Source organism: Microcebus murinus, chromosome 2 (assembly GCF_040939455.1).
Source record: "Microcebus murinus isolate Inina chromosome 2, M.murinus_Inina_mat1.0, whole genome shotgun sequence".
Lineage (NCBI taxonomy): Eukaryota > Metazoa > Chordata > Mammalia > Primates > Cheirogaleidae > Microcebus > Microcebus murinus.
Window position 1 is genome coordinate 26067476 of NC_134105.1, and position 19209 is coordinate 26086684.

General features: G+C 48.8%; 2 protein-coding genes across 7 annotated transcripts in view; both read left to right on the forward strand.

The window, feature by feature from the left end:
- The window catches only part of THRAP3 (thyroid hormone receptor associated protein 3), a 69045-nt gene extending 59399 nt beyond the window's left edge, over nucleotides 1-9646 (forward strand). For all 5 annotated transcript variants that reach the window (XM_075996640.1, XM_075996634.1, XM_075996633.1 and 2 more), the window contains 5 exons: nucleotides 1275-1359; nucleotides 3310-3497; nucleotides 6240-6438; nucleotides 6878-7018; nucleotides 8061-9646. In XM_075996640.1, the coding sequence (XP_075852755.1) occupies nucleotides 1275-1359; nucleotides 3310-3497; nucleotides 6240-6438; nucleotides 6878-7018; nucleotides 8061-8282 (835 nt within the window). In that variant the 3' untranslated portion in view covers nucleotides 8283-9646. The remainder of the gene's footprint in view (nucleotides 1-1274; nucleotides 1360-3309; nucleotides 3498-6239; nucleotides 6439-6877; nucleotides 7019-8060) is intronic.
- Nucleotides 9647-10677: 1031 nt separating this feature from the next.
- SH3D21 (SH3 domain containing 21) lies at nucleotides 10678-18711 on the forward strand. 2 transcript variants are annotated; one of them, XM_012765210.2, is made up of 16 exons: nucleotides 10678-10781; nucleotides 10956-11113; nucleotides 11198-11261; nucleotides 11518-11636; nucleotides 11847-11937; nucleotides 12116-12171; nucleotides 12264-12309; nucleotides 12452-12552; nucleotides 12673-12759; nucleotides 13301-13343; nucleotides 16672-16765; nucleotides 16860-16912; nucleotides 17036-17130; nucleotides 17267-18312; nucleotides 18391-18454; nucleotides 18525-18711. In XM_012765210.2, the coding sequence occupies exons 1-16, from the start codon at nucleotides 10778-10780 to the stop codon at nucleotides 18594-18596; spliced, it is 2193 nt and encodes a 730-aa protein (XP_012620664.1). In that variant the 5' UTR covers nucleotides 10678-10777; the 3' UTR covers nucleotides 18597-18711. The 2 variants fall into 2 exon arrangements, with proteins under 2 accessions (XP_012620664.1, XP_012620665.1); XM_012765211.2 differs by lacking the exons at nucleotides 10678-10781; nucleotides 10956-11113; nucleotides 11847-11937 and having other exon boundaries at nucleotides 11204-11261.
- Nucleotides 18712-19209: the final 498 nt, after the last annotated feature.

Genomic DNA, 19209 nt, shown 5'->3' on the forward strand with positions numbered 1-19209 from the left:
CAAAACTTAGGGTAATAGCCTCTAGACTCTAGGATAGCTGTGGGTATGTATATTTGAGAATGGAAGGAGGGATATGCTTTGAGGACTATGGGCTTCTCCCGTTTGTGGCCTGAGAAAAACAGCTCTTTTGATACAGATGAACTGCTGTATTCTTGGAGCTGGCAAATGATAAGATGAGATTACTGTGAGCTTTCTATAGAGTAAATGCTATAATAGTTTCTTTAAGCAAACCCATGTATTTCATGATAGTTCTAAGTATCACGGGGAGTGGAGTGGGGGAGCTTGTAGGATTATCTCAAAGGGTTTAAAACTCAGCTGGTTTAAAGAATATCCCATTTGGTTGTGCAAATCTTTCCAGCAAATAGGGACTACAAACAAAGTTGGCCTTATCTATGATTCCTCAGTAGTTAACTCTTTTTTTTTTGAGACAAGAGTCTCATTTTGTTGCCCAGGCTAGAGTGTATGCTATGGCATCAGCCTAGCTCACAGCAACCTCAATTTCCTAGGCTCAAGTGATCCTACTGCCTCAGCCTCCCAAGTAGCTGGGGCTACAGGCATGTGCCACCATGCCCAGCTAATTTTTGTATATATATTTTTAGTTGATCGATTAATTTCTATTTTTTTTTTTAGTAGAGACGGGGTCTCTCGCTCAGGCTGGTTTCGAACTCCTGACCTCGAGCAACCTGCCTGCCTCGGCTTCCCAGCATGCTAGGATTACAGGCGTGAGCCACCACACCTGGCCTAGTAGTTAACTCTTGAACCTGTCAAGTTAGGTAGAAAGACTGTGTTTATATAGCAGCCTTAGATTTAGGATCTGTCCAGATTTATGTCATTCCAGGCAGCTGCTTTGCACCTAGACCGAATCTTATAGAGGAATAATGGGACCGTTTCTTGTAATTCTCAAGATAAAAACTGCTCTTGGAGGTTAGCAGGGCATAGATAGGGCTATAGCTAAGGTAATAGGCCTGGTTATAGGTGAGTCCATTTTACTGCCTGTAGCAGGAAGGAACAAAACTGGCAGGGAATAAAAATCCTCTGACTTATGTTAGAGTTTGACTAGGAACTTAAGATTTTGTGTGTGTGTATGTTCCTATTCCTGCCTACGGGAAAGTATAAGTATGTAAGTAAAGAATATAAGTAATAACGTACATAAGTTATGAAACATGGTAAAAAGGAATGCCTGTAAGTCTGTTACCCAACTTAGGAACTAGAATGTTACCATTACTATATTCACACTATGGAACATTGTATAGTGTTTGTGTTTTCAATTTTAGGAGGATAGACATTTCCCCCAGTACATTCAGAAAACATGGTTTGGCTCATGATGAAATGAAAAGTCCCCGGGAACCTGGCTACAAGGTGAACTGTTGCTTTGATCAGTAATTCCAACAAAATGAGTGCGTTGGGCATGAACTTGACAGAAATGTGTTTGTTTAAATTACTCTCTACTTAAGTTTGTGTTTTTCTTTTAAGGATGGGCATAATTCTAAAAATGAACTACAAAGGGTTAATTTTTATTAAATGTATCAACAACCTTTGTGAAGTGGTTAGAATATGGTAAATGACCCCAAAGTCTGTTGAGGTGAGCTTGAGAAAAAAAAGAGAGGAGTTTTGGAACAAGTGCCCATGATGAGAGAAGAAACTTTTTGTGATATTTTTCTGCTTGTAAGTATTATCAAATCAACTGTATACATGCACTATTTCCAACCATGATTTCAAAAAGACATGCATGTCAGAGGAGAGTGAAATATTCATATCTTAACTTAGTAGACTGTTTTAAACAGCTGGTCTAGTTTTTTTCCTAACATTGTACCATTATCTATCATCTGTTGGTTACTGTTACTTTAAAGCTAAACATTACTTTGATGGCCCAGCTACATTTGCAATGATGTGCACGTAAACACTGTTATTAAGAGGTTAAAGCTTGTATGCAATCTTTTACTGTGAAATAACTAGATTCGGTTTTTAAAGTCTTAATATTTATTGATCTTCATTTACATATAGAGTTGAAATTTAAAATTAGAAATGGCTCTTCTATTGCTGCTGATAACTTTTCTAAAAATATTAATTTTCAAGTTCTCCAAACAACTTATCTAGCTGGTTGAATGTGATGAGAGGCACTCTTGGGCAGTCTCTCTTCTTTCCCCACCCCCCTTTTCTCTTTCTCCAAGTACCCATCAGCTTGGCACTAACCATGTAAAACCCAAGGTTTTGAAATATCAGAAGAGATCTCATCCTCCATGCCTCAAAAACTCAACTCATTAGAGTTGCTGTTTGTACTGCCCAAGGGAGCAGCAGCTGCATTGGTCTTTTTGTCTTTTTTTTTTTTTTATCTTGGAGGATGCAGAGGCCTCATTCCTTCTCTTAGAAACAGATGAAGTGATAAAATAGTAATCAATCTATTTCTGTTACTCCTGCTATTAAACTTTATTTCAAAAAGTTTGGTAGTTCATGTAAGTACAATGTTAATACAGAGTGAACTGCTCATTTCTCCTTCCTTTAGAGAAGATTTACTTCCTTGAGACAAATTCTATTATATGATGTCCCTGAAACTACCTTGCATCTTTGCCCCCACTGAGTTTCCTGAGAATTGTCAAAAGCCATTGCTGTGATGGTCTGGGCTGGTGTACCGTTGTTGCTCCTGGGTTCATACTGTATCTGCAGCATATCCTGACGGTTAAACTTCCTAGGAAGTTAACAAAAAAATTTTTCTTCTTTTTTTTTTTTAAAGTAGACTTTGACCTGGTACTGCCAGTTTATGAATTATCCATTATAGTTTTTGATATTTCTTGTAGAGAAACTTCTCAGTATAGCTCAGCATTTTGGAAAGCTGCTTAAATCTTCCATTGTCTCTCTCTGGACTCAGCCCTGAGAGATAATTCCAAGTAGAGGATAAGCCGTGGGTGACTGCTACAGTGTAGGTAGGGGAAGATGAGCATTTCTACTCTTAGTGGTGACTAAGCCTGAACCAGCCCAACCACCCACGTTCCAGAGCTAACTTTAGCCCTCTCACTTTTAGACTAGACAGTCATTAGTGGGCCACAGAAGCAACAAAGTGAAATCAATATATAGTATTTTCAGAAGGCTACCGTCCTCATTGTTTTAGGGAGCTGGTTTGGGTGCTATAAGGGATCATCATGAAATAACTTTGTGGGACATCTTGCATTCCTCCCAAGATTGAGTGAGGTGCCTCACATTCCCAGTGCTTCCTTTGCACCCCTACATTGGAGTAAAAACCACAGTTTGTGGGGTGGTTGAGTTGGCAGCCCTAAATCCTTAAAGCCTTAATTTTGACTTCTCTTTTGATAGGCTGAGGGAAAATACAAAGATGATCCTGTTGATCTCCGCCTTGATATTGAACGTCGTAAAAAACATAAGGAGAGAGATCTTAAACGAGGTAAATCAAGAGAATCAGTGGATTCCCGAGACTCAAGCCACTCGAGGGAAAGATCAGCTGAGAAAACAGAGAAAACTCATAAAGGATCAAAGAAGCAGAAGTACGTAACCCCCTGTATGTCACCCTATTCAGACTCTTGAGTCTCTTGCCTGCCCCTTTGAGCTGTACACCACCACATCTTTCAAGCTAGATGGCTTTGGGGTTAGGAATTATAGCAACTTATGTTTCTTGTTTTGTACCATGTAACTACAAGCAGGGTCCCTAGTTTTAAAACAGAAATTCGACATCAAAATGTGATCCTTGTCCAGAGAACGCTTCGTGGGAGACGTGAATCTTTTCATTTGACTACAGGGATGATGTAGAGAATCATTTGGGAATTCTTTTTGTAGTTGTTTTAGACAAGTTCTTTCTCATTGCAGATTTTCATGGGGAAGTCATAGTTTAGAAATGGCTCAAAGTCATTGTCAAGTAGTAATGCTGTTTAGTCAAAGAAACAGTGTGGAACTAGATCAAACAAGATTGTTGATGCTTTTTAAATTAGTTTCACAGACAGTTTCAAGAGAGGTGTTCCAAATATTCCTTAAACAAAGGTGGCATTGTTGAACTTCGTAGGACAACATTCATACCAAGGTCCTGATGTTTCTGTTTACATTTTTGAAAGGTCCATGACTTTTCAATCATGTCTCATTAAAAGTAGCACAGCTGAAGTTCACACCTTCCATTAAGAAGCGGCATTTCTTCTATTTCTGAGCTTCAGCTGTTAAGCATTTTTATATCCCTCCCCTCCCCCACCCCTCCCCTTTGAGATTTACCAGTTTACAACTCTTTGAGATAAATTAACAGTTTGTTTAATACCTGTTTTGTCCGTTTGAATAATAAAAGAAGCTAAGCTCAAGATAATTAGTTTAATATCACACAGGTATCAGCTATTAATAATATCAAAACTCAGATCTTTTTTTTTCTACTTTGTTTTCTGTTCTACTCTGTTACTTATGCCTCATGTGTTAGGACCCCTAGCAGCTTCCAGGTCTGCCCATAGATAAAGGACCTGATAATCCTCAGGGCATGGAAGTGCCAGTGCAGTAGTCCAAGGCTGCCATGGTGGAAAGGGAGGGAGCAGCACTCCTCAAGCATTTCGGGGTTGGGTCTGGGTACCCAATCTGATTCCTCTTCCTGAAACATGTGCCTACCTCTGACTTGCTATGTGTGACCTTGAACAAGTCTCTTTCAAACCCTGGTGTTCTGTGATTTGAGGCAAGGGAAAATATTAAAGATAATTCACTATTCTCATTAATATATCACCCGACAGTTTATAAGAACTCTTTTTTTTGTTTTGAGACAGAGTCTCATTCTGTTGCCTGGGCTAGAGTGCTGTGGCTGTCAGCATAGCTCACAGCAACCTCAAACTTCTGGGTTCAAGCGATCCTCCTGCCTCAGTCTCCTGAGTAGTTGGGACTACGGGCATGCACCACTATGCCCGGGTAATTTTTTGTTTTTATATATATATATATATTTAGTTGTCTAGCTAATTTCTTTCTATGTTTTTAGTAGAGATGGGGGTCTCTGCTCAGGCTGGTCTCGAACTCCTGAGCTCAGATGATCCTCCCGCCTTGACCTTCCAGATTGCTAGGATTACAGGTGTGAGCCACCACGCCCGGCCAGAACTCTTCCTTATAAAACTGAAGAATGACTTACCCAAGTCACTTAGCTAAGAGTGCTAAGACTCAAATTTGGGGCCTTTTTGAGAGTCTTATTATTGAAAACCTCCTGCAATAGCACTGATTTTTAGTGGGGTCAGAGTTATGCATCTGAATTATAAGCATTTTATGACACTAACTTCAGTTTCTCCATTTTGAGTAGATGGAAGACCCAAGTGTGTTTGTGTAGAGGGTGGAAGGCGGTGCTTTTCATAACGGGGGACTGAGGGAAGGGAGAAAGACAATGAGAGGTTACTGACACTTGGCTGTTTTTTCCCTAGAAGTCCTTCTCTGTCCTGGGAGCCTGGCCTTTCTGCCACCTTAGAGGCATTTGATAACCTCTGCTACCACATGGCAGGGCTGGCACCCACCTTAGTATATAGACGGTGACTCATCGTATTAAGCTAATTTGCCATAGTCTGTAATTTCCCCTAGATGAAGGGAAGGGAAGCGAAATAACTCTGGGAAGAGTTTCCCCAGATCCTGGGCTTAGTAACACAACCTGTTTGAGCTCAGTGGGAGGTGGTAATGTGGAGTGGTATAATTAGAGCTAGGTTGGCATCTAGGTTCTGCTCTGTCACCTGAGTCTCCAGTCTATAAAGTGGGAGAAATAATACTGAATGATACTGCTGTTTACTGCATGCTGGCTATTCGAGGTAACGTGTTAAACACACTTATTTTTTTAATCTTTAGAGCAACCCCATAAGACAGGCAGTATTCCTGTGAAAACTAAAAGTGATATAAAGCACTGACAACTGGTCATACATAAAGCCTCTGGCCTAGTACCGGATGCATGTACTTCTCAGCACACTGTCAGTTTCCTTCTCCCTTTCTAATTTATGCAGATATCTTAGACTGAGCTACCCAAGGCCAGGGACTATGTTTTGTTCCTCTTCCTGTGTATGTCATGTGTTCGTCACAGACTCAGACATAGATGTGTTATCAAAAATGACTGACAGAATTGAGGGGAGGTGTCCGAGATATCCTAGGTGGGTGGGTTGGGGCTGAGCTGTTTAGGTTACTCATCCTCAGTTTCTTCATCACAGACACACTCCTGATTATTCTGTGCTGCTTATTATGCACAAGGTCTTAGCCAACGGCTGTCCGCTATGGGCTTATTGACTTCCTGGCTCTTCTCTTAATAGGAAGCACCGGAGAGCACGAGACCGGTCCAGGTCATCCTCCTCTTCCTCCCAGTCCTCTCACTCCTACAAAGCAGAAGAGTACACTGAGGAGACAGAGGAAAGAGAGGAGAGCACCACAGGCTTTGACAAATCGAGACTGGGGACCAAAGACTTCGTGGGTCCAAGTGAAAGAGGAGGCGGCAGGGCTCGAGGAAACTTTGTAAGACCTTTCCCCTTTCTCTAAGCCCCTTGTTCCCACCAATTCTCAATCTTGTTTTATCAGAATACTGGCTTTGTTGCCTCTGATGTAAGCAATCTAATATCTAGACCCCAGTATCTCTGGTTCTTCCCTCTTAGATTTCCCAGGCTCTCCATATTTAGTTATTTTTCTGTTCATAGCCTCTTATGACTTCTGGTCTCAGAACTTCCCCACTTACCTTGATTATTCCTGCTATTTGTAGGGGACCATTGGGCCATGTTTATCATCTGTCTTAGCTATAGACATGAACAGAAAGGGAATGGCTGGAGACTAGTTGACCAGCATATGACTGGAGGACAGCTGCCTATTATTCCATACCAGAAATGTGTGTGAACAGAATGCAGGGAGGTTTTTCTCATTCCTTACATGATTGTTTATTGTGTCTCCCTTCTCCCCCCAGTTTCGAGCCAGAGGGAGAGGCTGGGGCAGAGGTAACTACTCTGGTAACAATAACAACAACAGCAACAATGATTTTCAAAAGCGAAACCGGGAAGAAGAGTGGGACCCAGAGTACACACCCAAAAGCAAGAAGTATTACTTGGTATGTTTCTGGGGATAACCAGGAGGAGCTAGAGGGCCTTTGGCACATATCGAAGCTGATACTAAGGCCTTAAGTTGGTTTGTCCAGAATTGTGATTTAATATATGTACAGCCACATTGCAGTTATAGTTGGTTGGAATGGGACTGCTGTAGGGGAGGGATTAAATGCCATACAGATCCCCTCACCTCTGTCCTATTGGCCGCTTGAAAGACCATTGCCAACCTGATTCATCTAGTGTGGCAGACAAGCAGCCTTGATCAGAGGAAGCTGGCACTTTAGCTGAGCGGACCTCTAAGAGCCTAAGGCTTGTGTGGGTGGGTGGTTTAGACTCTTTGAAGTGATGGGGTTGATAAAGTTACAACTTGTGGTTTTAAAAATGCTTTCTCATTCATTCTTTCATTGGATCTCTCTTTCTGTTCTGTGAGAGTGCCAGAGCAGGCATTGTTTGAGATATCGGTTAAGTGTTTTTCTTACTCTGCCATGCTGCCTCCTTGCACAAAACTAAAGAGAGGAGATATAAGATGGGAGGCTGGGGGTAGAAGGTTGGGAAGAGCTAGAGCCTCAGCTGTACATTCTAAGTGTTGCTTCCTCTCTTAACTGCCTAACAATCCAGTTCAGACATAGTTTCACGTTTTAGCATGATTGGCTTTCTTAAACCCATCTTTCTCAAACTCAATTCTCCTTGGAGAATTGCTTCAGGTTCCTAAGCCTGTTTCCTTGAAGAAGGGTGATTGTGATAGGGCAGATGTGAGGATTAAATGAAATACACACTTTTACATGTCTTGCTTCAGTGCTCAGTGAAGGTTTATCATCATTAGAATGCCCAGGTTATTACCTTAGAACTCCTAAGTTACTAATATTCTCTTGGATCTGAACCATTGCATTTTGGGAGTTGGGGACAGGGAGAAGGGCAGAAAAGGAGCAGAAGGCTGGGTTAGGGCACTGGTTCTTTTGGGAAAGGCACATTTGGGTGGGTGCGGAGAAGAGAGTTCTGCCTAATTCTTGTTCACTTGGGCACTGATGGCAGTTTTCTTTCCCTCAGCATGATGACCGTGAAGGCGAAGGCAGTGACAAGTGGGTGAGCCGTGGCCGTGGCCGAGGAGCCTTTCCCCGGGGTCGAGGCCGGTTCATGTTCCGGAAATCCAGTACCAGCCCCAAATGGGCCCATGACAAATTCAGTGGGGAGGAAGGAGAGATTGAAGACGACGAGAGTGGGACAGAGAACCGAGAAGAGAAGGACAATTTACAGCCCACAACTGAGTAGGGGCCACTCTGGACACCATCCCTGGCCCAGGGGAGAGAGGCGCTGGGAAGATGGCTGGTTGAGGAGCTAGACAGGAGCCTCAAGAAGATTCTGAAAGTCCCACCCCCACCTCCTACTAGCCATGCAGAATCCTACTACAGCAGAAAATATCCCTGGCGCTGTGTCCCACTGGACAGAGGAGGCTGGCCATGGAGCCTGGGGTCAGGCCCAGCTCTTGAGCAGAACACAACACATTGGGCTCTAGCTGTGTTTCTCATTTATTGTTGGTGTGAGGGGTGGGGGCAGGGGTAGGGAGGGAGAGTGATGTTTGGATTTTGGTTTATTCCCTATTAGAAACCAACAGTTTTGTTCTTAATTTCATTTCATTTGGAGCTAAGAGGACTAATTTGATGGTTTTCAATCTCTTCTTCCCTGTCCTGATTTTAAAAGCCCTTCTTTTTTTTTTTTTTCTTTTCTTTTTTTAGGCATATGTAGTAATATTAGAAAGATTTAATTTGGGCAACTTTGATTCTTAAAAGAGAAAACAAAGCATGTGAATAAACGTTGAAGCGTTCACCTCAGTTTGGGACCAAACTGCTTGGATCTTTGTAAAAACCGGTTTTGTATGTCAAGGAGGAGTTTAAGGCCTTTCTGACCACCTTGTGTTCCCCTTTTCCGTGCAGCCATGTATCACGTGGAGTTGCTCCTAGCCGCATCCTACATGTCCATATGCCCGTGTTTTCTGATTTCTTCTGGGCTGGGCTTTCCATTCTCCACCAGCAGCTCCAGCATCCCAAACTTTCTAGTCATGCTGATCCTCTCAGCAGCAGGGGTGGAAACTGGAGGGCAGTTTCTGGTCTGTTTTCTAAGAAACTTATGAATTCTATTATCTTTACAAATATAAGATGAGAAAATAATTTTTTCAATATTTTTTATTAATCTTTTTATAAAATGAAAAGAAACTCCTATGATCGATTAAGGAAGGTGGTTATGGCTGGGTGGTTCATGGGGTTCTTTGGGATTTTTTTTCTTTTTTTTTTTTTTCCTTTTTAACCTTAAGCTTTAAGTTGAAACATTCTCAGATGTTTGGGGGGGGAAAACATCCTCTTAAAATGGGTTCTTGTGCTTGCCTTCTGGGGAGGCGGTCCGGAGCGGGTGGATCATAGGCATTTATGCATATGTTATATGCGGACTGCACCCATCTCTCCCCCAGCCTTTGCCTCTTGGGTTGTTGTGCTTCTTTCCCCTTACTTTGCTACATTTCTATAGTTAAGTTGGTTTTTCTTGAATGATTCATGTTTAGGGGAAAAAAATGAAAATCTCCCTTAAAATTTGTTTCAACTCCTCCTGCAAATAAAAAAAATAAATGAAGTGGCAGATGTAAATGGGCTCTGGTCATTGTCACCCTGAGTGTGTGTGTGGTTGGGGTGGTAGATACCCCCACAGCAGTTTCAGGAACCCTAAAAGAGAAAATGCCTGTGGAAGCTGTGCCCAGTCTGCCGCTTAGCTGCGTCGTCACAAGCCTCACACTTGCTTCTGTTCCTGGGGAGCCTTAGCTCTCCTGCCTGGCAGGAACGTCTCAGTCCCACTGCAGTGGTTTTCATCCTGTACCTTGGCCGCCTCAGGAGAACCAGATATTTTCACTGGTGTCATGGATAAGGACTTTGGCTTGCTTCCGTGGTGGGGCCAGAGTCAAGGGGTGTGGTTAGCAGGCTCAGCTTTCTGTGTTCCTTGGGCAGGAAGATTACCTGAAAGTTAAGCCTGTCCCACATGGGACTGGCTGTAGGTGGGCCCTAACCTTCGGACTCTAGCCAGCTCTGGGTTTGACTGAATGGGAGCCTTGTAAACTCGTGAAGTTCTTTCTTAACTGCCTAACCTCCAGGGAGAATCCGGAGGTGTTTTCTGAAACCAGCCTGGCCCCTGCAGCTTCAAAGTGGGGGTCTTTGCTCTCTCTTTCCTCTTGGCGGGGGAAGGAGTGGGAGCAGGGAAGGAAAGCGGAGGTTTTAAGTATGCCAGCTCCATCTTAGCGCGGGCAAGAGCTGCTACCTCCTCCACTCTGGGCTGGCTTAGAGTGGTTGCTACCAGCGGGGGGAGGGGGGCCACCCTGGTATGTGCCTCTCCCCACCTCTTCCCCTGCAGCTAAAATCTTGCCACCTGGGAGAGGGTGGGCCTTGGAAGGATCTGTGGAAATTGTGGTTGGGAGCCTCCGGGCTAAGGCTGGGAGATGGGGAGTGGCACCTAGACTAAAAATGAGGTGGGCGGGGAAGAGCCTAAAGGGAGTTGTGACCCCTGCGCAGTCCAGGGACCCCGGAGTCCTCGCCCGTGGGTTGGGGGCCAAACCTGCTGAGCCGGGCCGCCCCCTCTCCCACACCCACTGGCAGCACCTGGAGCCTGACCTATCGGCTTGCGTCTACGCCTCCTTTGCTTCACAATCACGCGGCCCGTCCCACCCTACGCGGACCCAGTACTCGGCCACCGGCAGGACCGGCTAGGCTCTGGAGGGCGCCCGGGAAGCCATGGGTATGTGCAGAGAGTTTTGAGTGACTCCTCTGCAGCGGTGTGGAATTGGCAAAAGCCTACACCACCACCCCACTCCGCTGTCCTCTACACGGAGCCCGGGACTCGCGCCCGCCACGGCCAGCTGCCCCGACTGGCCCTCTCTGAGCCGCGTCCCGCCCTGTCCTCTGCCCGCAGAGGTCTTGGTCCTGGCCGGATACCGCGCGCAGAAGGGGGACGAGCTGAGTCTGGCGCCCGGGGACGTGGTCCGGCAGGTGCGCGAGGGGCCCGCACGCGGGTGGCTGCGCGGAGAGCTAGAGGGTCATTGTGGCCTCTTCCCTGAGCACCTGGTGCAGGTGAGGCCGGGCCAGGGACGGGCTGGGGATCGGGGCGTGTGCCGCCCTGGAGATGAGAGCGCCCTCCCCGACCCTCATTCCCAGGAGGTCCCAGAGAGTCTACGCGGCGCTGGAGAGGCGCAGACTCCGCGCTGCGCGCGCCGCCGAGGTGAGCGCCGCGGGGGTGGGGGTGGGGGTGGGGGAGCGCGCGGACCCGGCGCTGCCTGGGCGGCCCCTGCTCGCGGTGACGGACGCGGCTCCGGGAGGGGCCGCGAGCCGGCCTGCGGCCTGTGATTGGTCCTCGAGCACAATGCTCGCCCTAGGGCGGGGCCTGGAGGTACAGAGGGGTGCTGTCGCCCACCCCTCTCCCTGCTCAGCGGACTGGGGCAAACGGCTCAAGCTGCCGCGCTCTTGCCTGGCTTCAGGTCACCCCGCCAAATCTCGGGGCCCCCAAAGATGGTGCAAAGTGAACTTCAACTACAGCCCAGAGCAGGCGGACGAGCTGAAGCTGCAAGCTGGGGAGACTGTGGAAGTGATAAAGGAGGTGAGGGAAGGCGGTGGGGGGAGGAGGTGATGGGAAGGTTTGGGTGAGGGGGATGGGTGAAGTGAGGGTGTGGGCGTTGGGAGCCGTGAGGGGCGCAGAGATGGGTAGTGAAGGAGCAAGGGAAGATGGGGTCCTGGGGCGGAACCAAGGGTGGAAGATTTGACCCTTGGGACAGAACCAGATGCCCCTGCGTCCTCCCCCTCTCCCCAGATTGAGGACGGCTGGTGGCTGGGGAAGAAGAACGGGCAGCTGGGAGCCTTCCCATCCAACTTTGTGGAGTTGCTGGACAGTGGGCCCCCAAGTGAGACCTCAACCCCATGACCCTGTGACCCCCTGGGACCAAACTCTGCAATCTCCAGTAACCCTCCCAGTGGCATGAGCCTGTGATCCACATATCCTGATCCTGTGACCGTTTTGACCCTCACCCATGATCTAACCTGTGAATTATCATCCTCCCTAACCTCACTGTCCCCCACCAGGCCTTGGTCACCCAGATATGCCTTCAATCAGTCCCAGTCCGCCGCGGCCTCCCAAGGTAAATGGGGTCAGAATGGGCATAGAGATGGTGAGTTCCTCTTGGAGTGGCCAGAGGCTCAACGTGTTCTTCCCTCCCCTTACCCCCACTAGCTGAGCAGCCTGACCTATGACAGCCCTCCAGACTACCTGCGGACAGGTGAGCAGCCAGCCAGAGTGTCCCCTGCCCCCCTACTCCCAAGCCACTCTGACTTGGGGGAAGGAGACCAGCTAAGCAGATGGAGGAGGGGGCTGCTGACTGACGGGGGAGGCTTGGCTTCAGTGGACTGACCTCTCCTCAGTCTCCCGCCCTGAGACCTACAGGGTCCTGTTTGACTACCAGCCTGAGGCCCCAGACGAGCTGGCACTTCGGAGAGGAGACTTGGTGAAAGTACTGAGGAAGGTGTGAGAGGACCGGGGCAGGGAGTGCCCAGGGAAGGGGGTGTTGAGAAGAGGTGGGACCCTGGAAAGAAGGAGCCTGAGGTACCTGGCTCACCTCCCCACCAACATGTTTCTTTCCCAGACCACAGAGGATAAGGGCTGGTGGGAAGGAGAGTGTCAAGGCAGAAGAGGTGTTTTTCCAGACAACTTTGTGCTCCCACCACCCCCAGTGAGTACAGAGCCAGACACTTGGGTGACAGGGGGCAGGGGATTCTGGACAAAGTTAGGACACAGCTGGAGGGGCATGGAGCTCCCTAAAAACAACCTAAGGGGTATGGCACTCCCTATACCCAGCTGGAGGGTCATCCCTAAAGGAAGGTGGACTTGGACATGTTGGGGTTCCACTTGGGATTCTAATACAGATTGTGTATTCCTTATCCTAAATACTTGGGACTAAAAGTGTTTTGGATTTCAGAATATTTATATATACATAATGAGATATCTTGGGGATGAGACACAAATCTAAACACAAAATTCATTTATATTTCACATATACCTAATATACCTTCCCTGAAGGTAATTTTATATAATATTTTTAATAATTTTGTGCACGAAACAAGGTTTTAACTGCACCCTGTCACATGAGGTCAGGAATGGAATTTTCTACTTGTGGCTTCATGTCAGCACTCAAAAAGTTTCAGATGTTGAAGCATTTTGGATTTCTGGTTCTCAAATTAGAGATGCTCAATCTGTACTTCTTTTCTGCATAGATGAAGAAGCTCATTCCACGGAAGGTGGTATCTCGGGAATCAGGTGGGTGCCTGGGTAGCCTGGGATTGGGGGTGCTCTCTGGGAGACCCCACTGGTCCAGTTGCCCCTAAGCACCTGCAGCGCCCCAGTGGTCCAGCATGTGCACATAGGAGCTCCCTCCCCTGTGGGTCAAGAGCCTGATGGGCATGTACACAAATCAAATCAATGTGTAGGTCAGTTTGTGTGTGTTAATTGGTTAATGTTTCTCTGTGTGTCTTGAGAATGTGCCTATCAGCGCGTATAGATTTGTTTCATTTTGTAAGGAAATGTATGGATCTTTGTGTCTGAGTCTATGAGACTGTGTGTATATAAATGTGTCGGTGAATAGCTTTTGTATACGTGCCTGTGTGTATGTGGGGTGTCTTTTTATTTATCTTTAATACTTGACACATGCCAAATATATATATAACACGTATGCTATAAAACTTACTGAATACCCACATCTGTCACCCAAACCCAAGAACTAGAACATCACCGATGGCTTGCTCCTTCCCTTTCGCCTCCCTCACTTCCCCCACCCCAAAGGTAACCAGGGTCTGGAATTTTATGTGTGTAATTCCCTTGAGTTTTTCATATATATATATATATATATATATATGTGTGTGTGTGTGTGTGTGTGTGTGTGTCAATAACGTACCACTAAATTTTTTTGTTTGCTTTTGAGCTTTATAAAAATGGTAGCATATATTTATAGTCTTCTGAGACTTGCTGTTTTTATCAACACTGTTTCTAAGATCTGTCCATGTTGTGTGTGGATATAGTTCATTGTTTTTCTCTGCTGTATAATATCCCTTGTAGGGAGTTTATCACAACTTATGTATCTGGTCTCCTCATGCTATGACACTACAGTGCTTCTGTTTTTTTTTTGTTTTGTTTTGTTTTTAATAGACAAGGTCTTGTTCTGTTGCCCAGGCATGTGCCACCACACCTCGCTAATTTTTCTATTTTTTGTAGAGATGAGGCCTCACTAGTTTGCTCAGGCTGGTCTCGAACTCCTGGCCTCAAGTGATCCTTGTGCCTCAGCCTTCCAAAATGCTGGGATTAGAGGCGTGAGCCACTGTGCCCAGCTCCTCATGGTCCTTTGTTGCATTCACATCCTTAATTTCTTCAAATATTTTATACATACCTTCAGTTTTTTTTTGTTTTTTTTTTTGAGACAGTCTCTTTGGCCGTGGGTAGAATGCTGTGACCTCAAACTCCTGGGTTCAGGTGATCCTCCTGCCTCAGCCTCCCAAATAACTGAGACTATAGGCACCCACCACCATGCCTGGCTAATTTTTTCTGTTTTTAGTAAAGACGGGGTCTTGCTCTTGCTCAGGCTGGTTTCAAACTCCTAAGCTCAAGTGACCCTCCTGCCTCAGCCTCCCAGAGTGCTAGGATTATAGGCATGAGCCACCATGCCCGCCCATAGCTTCAAATATTTTATACATAGCTACACTACCTGACAATTCCAGGATCCGCTGTGTGTCGTGTGTGCTGACTCCACTCTCCGTGACCTGCCTTCCTGTGTGTTTTATGATTTCTGTTAGCTCATGACTTAATCTGTAGGAGTCTTGCAGGCCTTAGTAGGAGAAGACTTCTTGCAGAGAGGATTTGCTTCCACCTCTGCCAGTAGCCAGAGAACACCAACCACCAGGGACCACTTCAGTCCTCCCAGAGAAAGGTGGCACAAGGGTGGCGCTGCTGTTTGGCTACTGGGTTCTGGTGCGTGGTGACCAAGGAGGCAGAGTCTTGCTCTGCACCACAGACCCCAGGCTAGCAGCCGCACAGCACAGCTCCCCTCTTTCCACCTTCTTGGCCCCAGCTCTTTCCTTTTTTGTGGACTTCCCCTACCTCTTTTGCGTCCGTCAATGCCTCCAAATTGTGTCCTGAGCAGGATATAACTGCTCTGTAGTGGGAAGGCCCTTTAAAAGCACCTGCTCAACCATACAACAAGAAGCAGAAGTCAAAGTTAACATTTACTGGGCTTGACTATCTGCCAAACAGTCCTCTGAGCAACTTACGTGTATTAAGTCACTCAAACCTCAACAACAGCCCTACAAGGTGTGTGCTATTGGTATCCATGTTTTATGGATGAAGACAATTGGGGCACATGTTTCTTGCCCAAATTATCAAGGAACGGAGCTGAGATTCAAAGCCTGCTGCCTGGCTGTAGCACCCCTGCCCCTCCCCGCTGTCGGGCTTTGTGTGTATCTGTGATGATGTGTGTGTACGAGTAAATGCCAGCTTGTGTGCCCATGCCAGAGTGGCTACTTGTGTGTCTAAGAATATGAATCACTGTGTGTGACTGTCTTGAGGTGTTCACTCTGATGTCACCTCAGTGTGGGTTTTCTGACCACCCCATTTAAAATTGTACACACCCCTGCCTATTCTTATCAATAACACTTAATAACTCTAACACGCTACATATTTTCCTTTATTTATGTCTGCTTCCCCAGTAGCACGTGAGCTCACTCTGGCTGCTGTAGGAAGAACACACGACAGGCAGGGTGGGTGCAGCCCAGGCCCAGCTTGGGGGCTGTTGTAATAGTCGGGTGAAGGTGGCGGTGACTGGGTCTACAGCACTTGGTGGTGGACGTGGCGACAAGTGATGGGATTCAGGAAAATTCCAGTGGTAAAGTGGACGGGATTTGCTGGTGGTTGGATGTGTGGCATAAGGAAATAAGAGTCAGGATGTCTCCACATTTTGTCGTCTGAGCACGTGGGAGCGAGCGCAGGGAAAGGGGCAGGTTCAAGGCTCTCGGGGGATGGGAAGCAAGAGACTGGTTTGGGGTCTGTTAAGTGTGCGATGCCAGTTAACTCCTCAAGCGGAAGTATTAAGAGGCGAGTTGGATACGAGTCTGGAGTTCAGGGAAGCAGCAGTGGCTAGAGATGAAAATTTGGGAGTCGTGGGCTTACTCTAAGACTGGGTGAGATCTCTTAGGGAGTGAATGAGATGGAGAAGACGAAGTTTGAGGGGAAGTGGATGGGGGAAGCTTGTTGCCATGGTCTGGGAAAGAGACAAGGTCTGAACCAGGGAAGTCACATAGGCACTAAGCAGTGGACAGGTCTGAGAAAAAGTATGGATAAAAACCTAGCAGGATAGGGAGCCATCTCTCCAAAAAGCCTTCTCTGACAGCTGTCTGCTAGGTGTCCTTTTGGGGTGCTCCCACAGTTCCCCATGCCTGTGTGGCATGATGGTGGCCGGCTTCCTAGGAGCTCCCAGAAGGCAGAGTCAAATGATTCGTCTCCTGTCTACAATCCCCTGTTCACAGCACAAGATGGGGCCAGCATCTGCTGGGTGGATGAGTAAGTGGATGAATGAATGCTTCATTCCTCTCTCTCCTCCCAGTTCCTATTAAGGAACCAAAAAAGTTGATGTCCAAAGCATCCCTCCCTGCAGTCAAGAAGGTGGTGACAGCCCCCACTGGACCCAGCAAAGCCAAGTAAGGAGCAGGGAGGGGTTGGGGGAAGGAGGGTGCTCCAAAAGAAATGCCCCTGCCTGGCCCCAACCCCAGGGCCTGATGGGATATGTTCCAGGACATCTTCAACAGCCAGCAGGGACACTCAGAAGCTGCCCTTCCGAGGCTCAGGTGAGGGCTGCCTTCCTCTAGTGGGGGGAGGATTGGAGGACAGCGTGGTTGTGCTGAGGGACAGGGATGGGAAGAGACTAAGGGTCAGAGTGGGCTTGGACCTCTGAGGTTCTGTTTTCATAGGCTCCAATGGCAGCTTCCTCAGTGGGGGTCCGAGCCAACCTGGCAGAAAACGATCCAAAACCCAGGCTCCCCGGCAACGCTCTGCACCCAGTCAGGTGAGAGGCAGGAGGCATGGGAGAGTGGGGGTGCTGGGCAGACGCCGGTGCCCACAGGTGTGGTGTGCAGGGGAACCCAGACTCCTACCTCCAGGGCATCCAGCCCTCAGCTGAGACTTCACCCCCATTGCCGCAGGAGGAAGAGCAGAGCAGCCTGGTAAAGGCCCCTGCTGTGAGTAGAACTCCTCCTCTGGACAAGCCCGCCACCCCAGAGAAGATCCCATCTCTAGAAAAGGCGCCCAGCTCAGAGAAGATCCTGGCTCCTGGCAAAGTCCCCACCCCAGAGAAAAGTCTGACTCCGGAGGACAAAGTCCCCACCCCAGAACACCCCACCCCAGAGAAGATCCTGACTCCTGACAAAGTCCTCAGTCCAGAGGAGACCCCAACTCTGGACAACAAGGCCCCCAGCCCAGAGGAGACCCCGACTCTGGAGAACAAGACCTCCACTCCAGAGAGGGTCTTTTCTGTGGAAGAGGACCCTGCTCCAGAAGTCCCACCTAGGGATGAAGTCCCTGTCCCAAAGATGGCCCCTCTAGGGGATGAAACTCCTTCCCTAGAAAAGGTCTTGCCCCCAGAGCAGGTGCTCACTGAAGAAAGGGCGCCCACTCCATTGCATCGCTCCTTTGCAGAGGAAACCCTACAGGAGGTCGAACCCCTTGTGGCCAAAGAGGCTGAACCCCAAGAGAAGGTCCACATGCCTCATTCCTCAGACAGCTGCCTCTGTGTGATGCAACACCCCCTAGCGGAGCAGGACAGCTCTCCACCCCAGTCTGAGTCCACGTCCAAGCCAGGGTCCTTCCCTGTCCCTGAGAAGCCTCACCCCCAGGAAGAGGCTCCAACCCTTCTAGAGGAGGCACCTTCAAAAGATGAGACTACTCCCGACGAGCAGGTGCCTCTACAAGAGGAGGCTCTCCTGAAAGAGGAGGTGCCCCCTGAAGCGGTGGCTCCTCCTAAGGAGGAGGTGGCTCCCAGGGAAGAGGTGCCCCCTAATAAGACAGCCCCTGTCCCCCCAAACCCACATGCAACCAAGCAGACTCCAGACCCCCAAGAGACTCCCACGCTCCATTCCCCGGTCCTGCGAAGTCCCACGGACAGCAAGAACGACGGAGTGGATAAAAAGGCGCTGAAGGGCGAGTTGGAGTCCCTGCGGAGGGCGCTGGAGCTGATGGGGGCCCAGCTGGAGTAAGTGCGGGGCAGGGAGGGGCGTGGGAAGGGAAGGGCCGGCCCGTCCCCTCACCTCGGCCTCCCTGGGGTCCGCAGAAGGAAGCTGGCCGACATCTGGGAGGAGCTGAAGAGCGAGAGGGAGAAGCGCCGGTTGCTGGAGGTGGGCGAGCGAGGGTCCGCGGCGGGCGGGGCTGGCGGCTGGCCCTGCCCTGACGCCCGCTCTCTCCCAGGCCCAGATGATGCAGAGGATCCAGAAGGCCCCGGCAGGGGACTCCGTCCATGCGCAGACGCAGACGTACTGAGGGCGGGCCTACGAGGGACCGTGGCCCGGCCTGGACGGACGTCTTGCTTGGGCCACCCCTGTGCTTGCACACGACTTTGGGAAACGCAAGAAAGTAAACTCTGCCTCGCACGCGCGCTGAGCCGGTCTGGTCCGTGGGGGCGGAGCCGGCGGGGCGGCCCTCCGCATTCCTGGCGGTCTCTCCTGGGCACATCTGGCCAACATGTGGCTCCCATTACGGTTCCCAAGGCCTGCGCAAGCAGCTATTTTTAGCCACCGGATGGAGAGGGGGGGGTGTCTCCACTCTGGAGAAATGGCGCGCAGGAGGGGCCGGGACAGGGTCGGGCTCTGCCCGGCGGCAGGATTCCCAGAGCCCAGCGGCCGGATTCCGGGATCCAGCTGTGCAACTGGGGAGGGAGAGAGGCCCCCTTGGAGCCTTCCCGGTTCACTGTCGGCTTGCTTGAACTCACCTCGGCTCAGAAGTGAACCCAGTGCCCAGCCCAAGCAGGCGTGGTTACACTGGGGCCGGTAGCACCACGGTTAGGTCTCGAGGCCCGGTGTGTTGTGTGGTTGCAATGCATGCCTGACCCCGGGGCACTGTGGGGACAGGGCGACGTGTGCCCGCGCGTTTGCAG

Bases quoted from the DNA above. Each gene is read 5' to 3' on its own strand.
- SH3D21 (XM_012765210.2), top strand. The intron at 13,344-16,671 runs GTGGGTGCCTGG...CTCTCCTCCCAG, and splicing joins GGTGGTATCTCGGGAATCAG to TTCCTATTAAGGAACCAAAA. The intron at 16,913-17,035 runs GTGAGGGCTGCC...CTGTTTTCATAG, and splicing joins GCTGCCCTTCCGAGGCTCAG to GCTCCAATGGCAGCTTCCTC.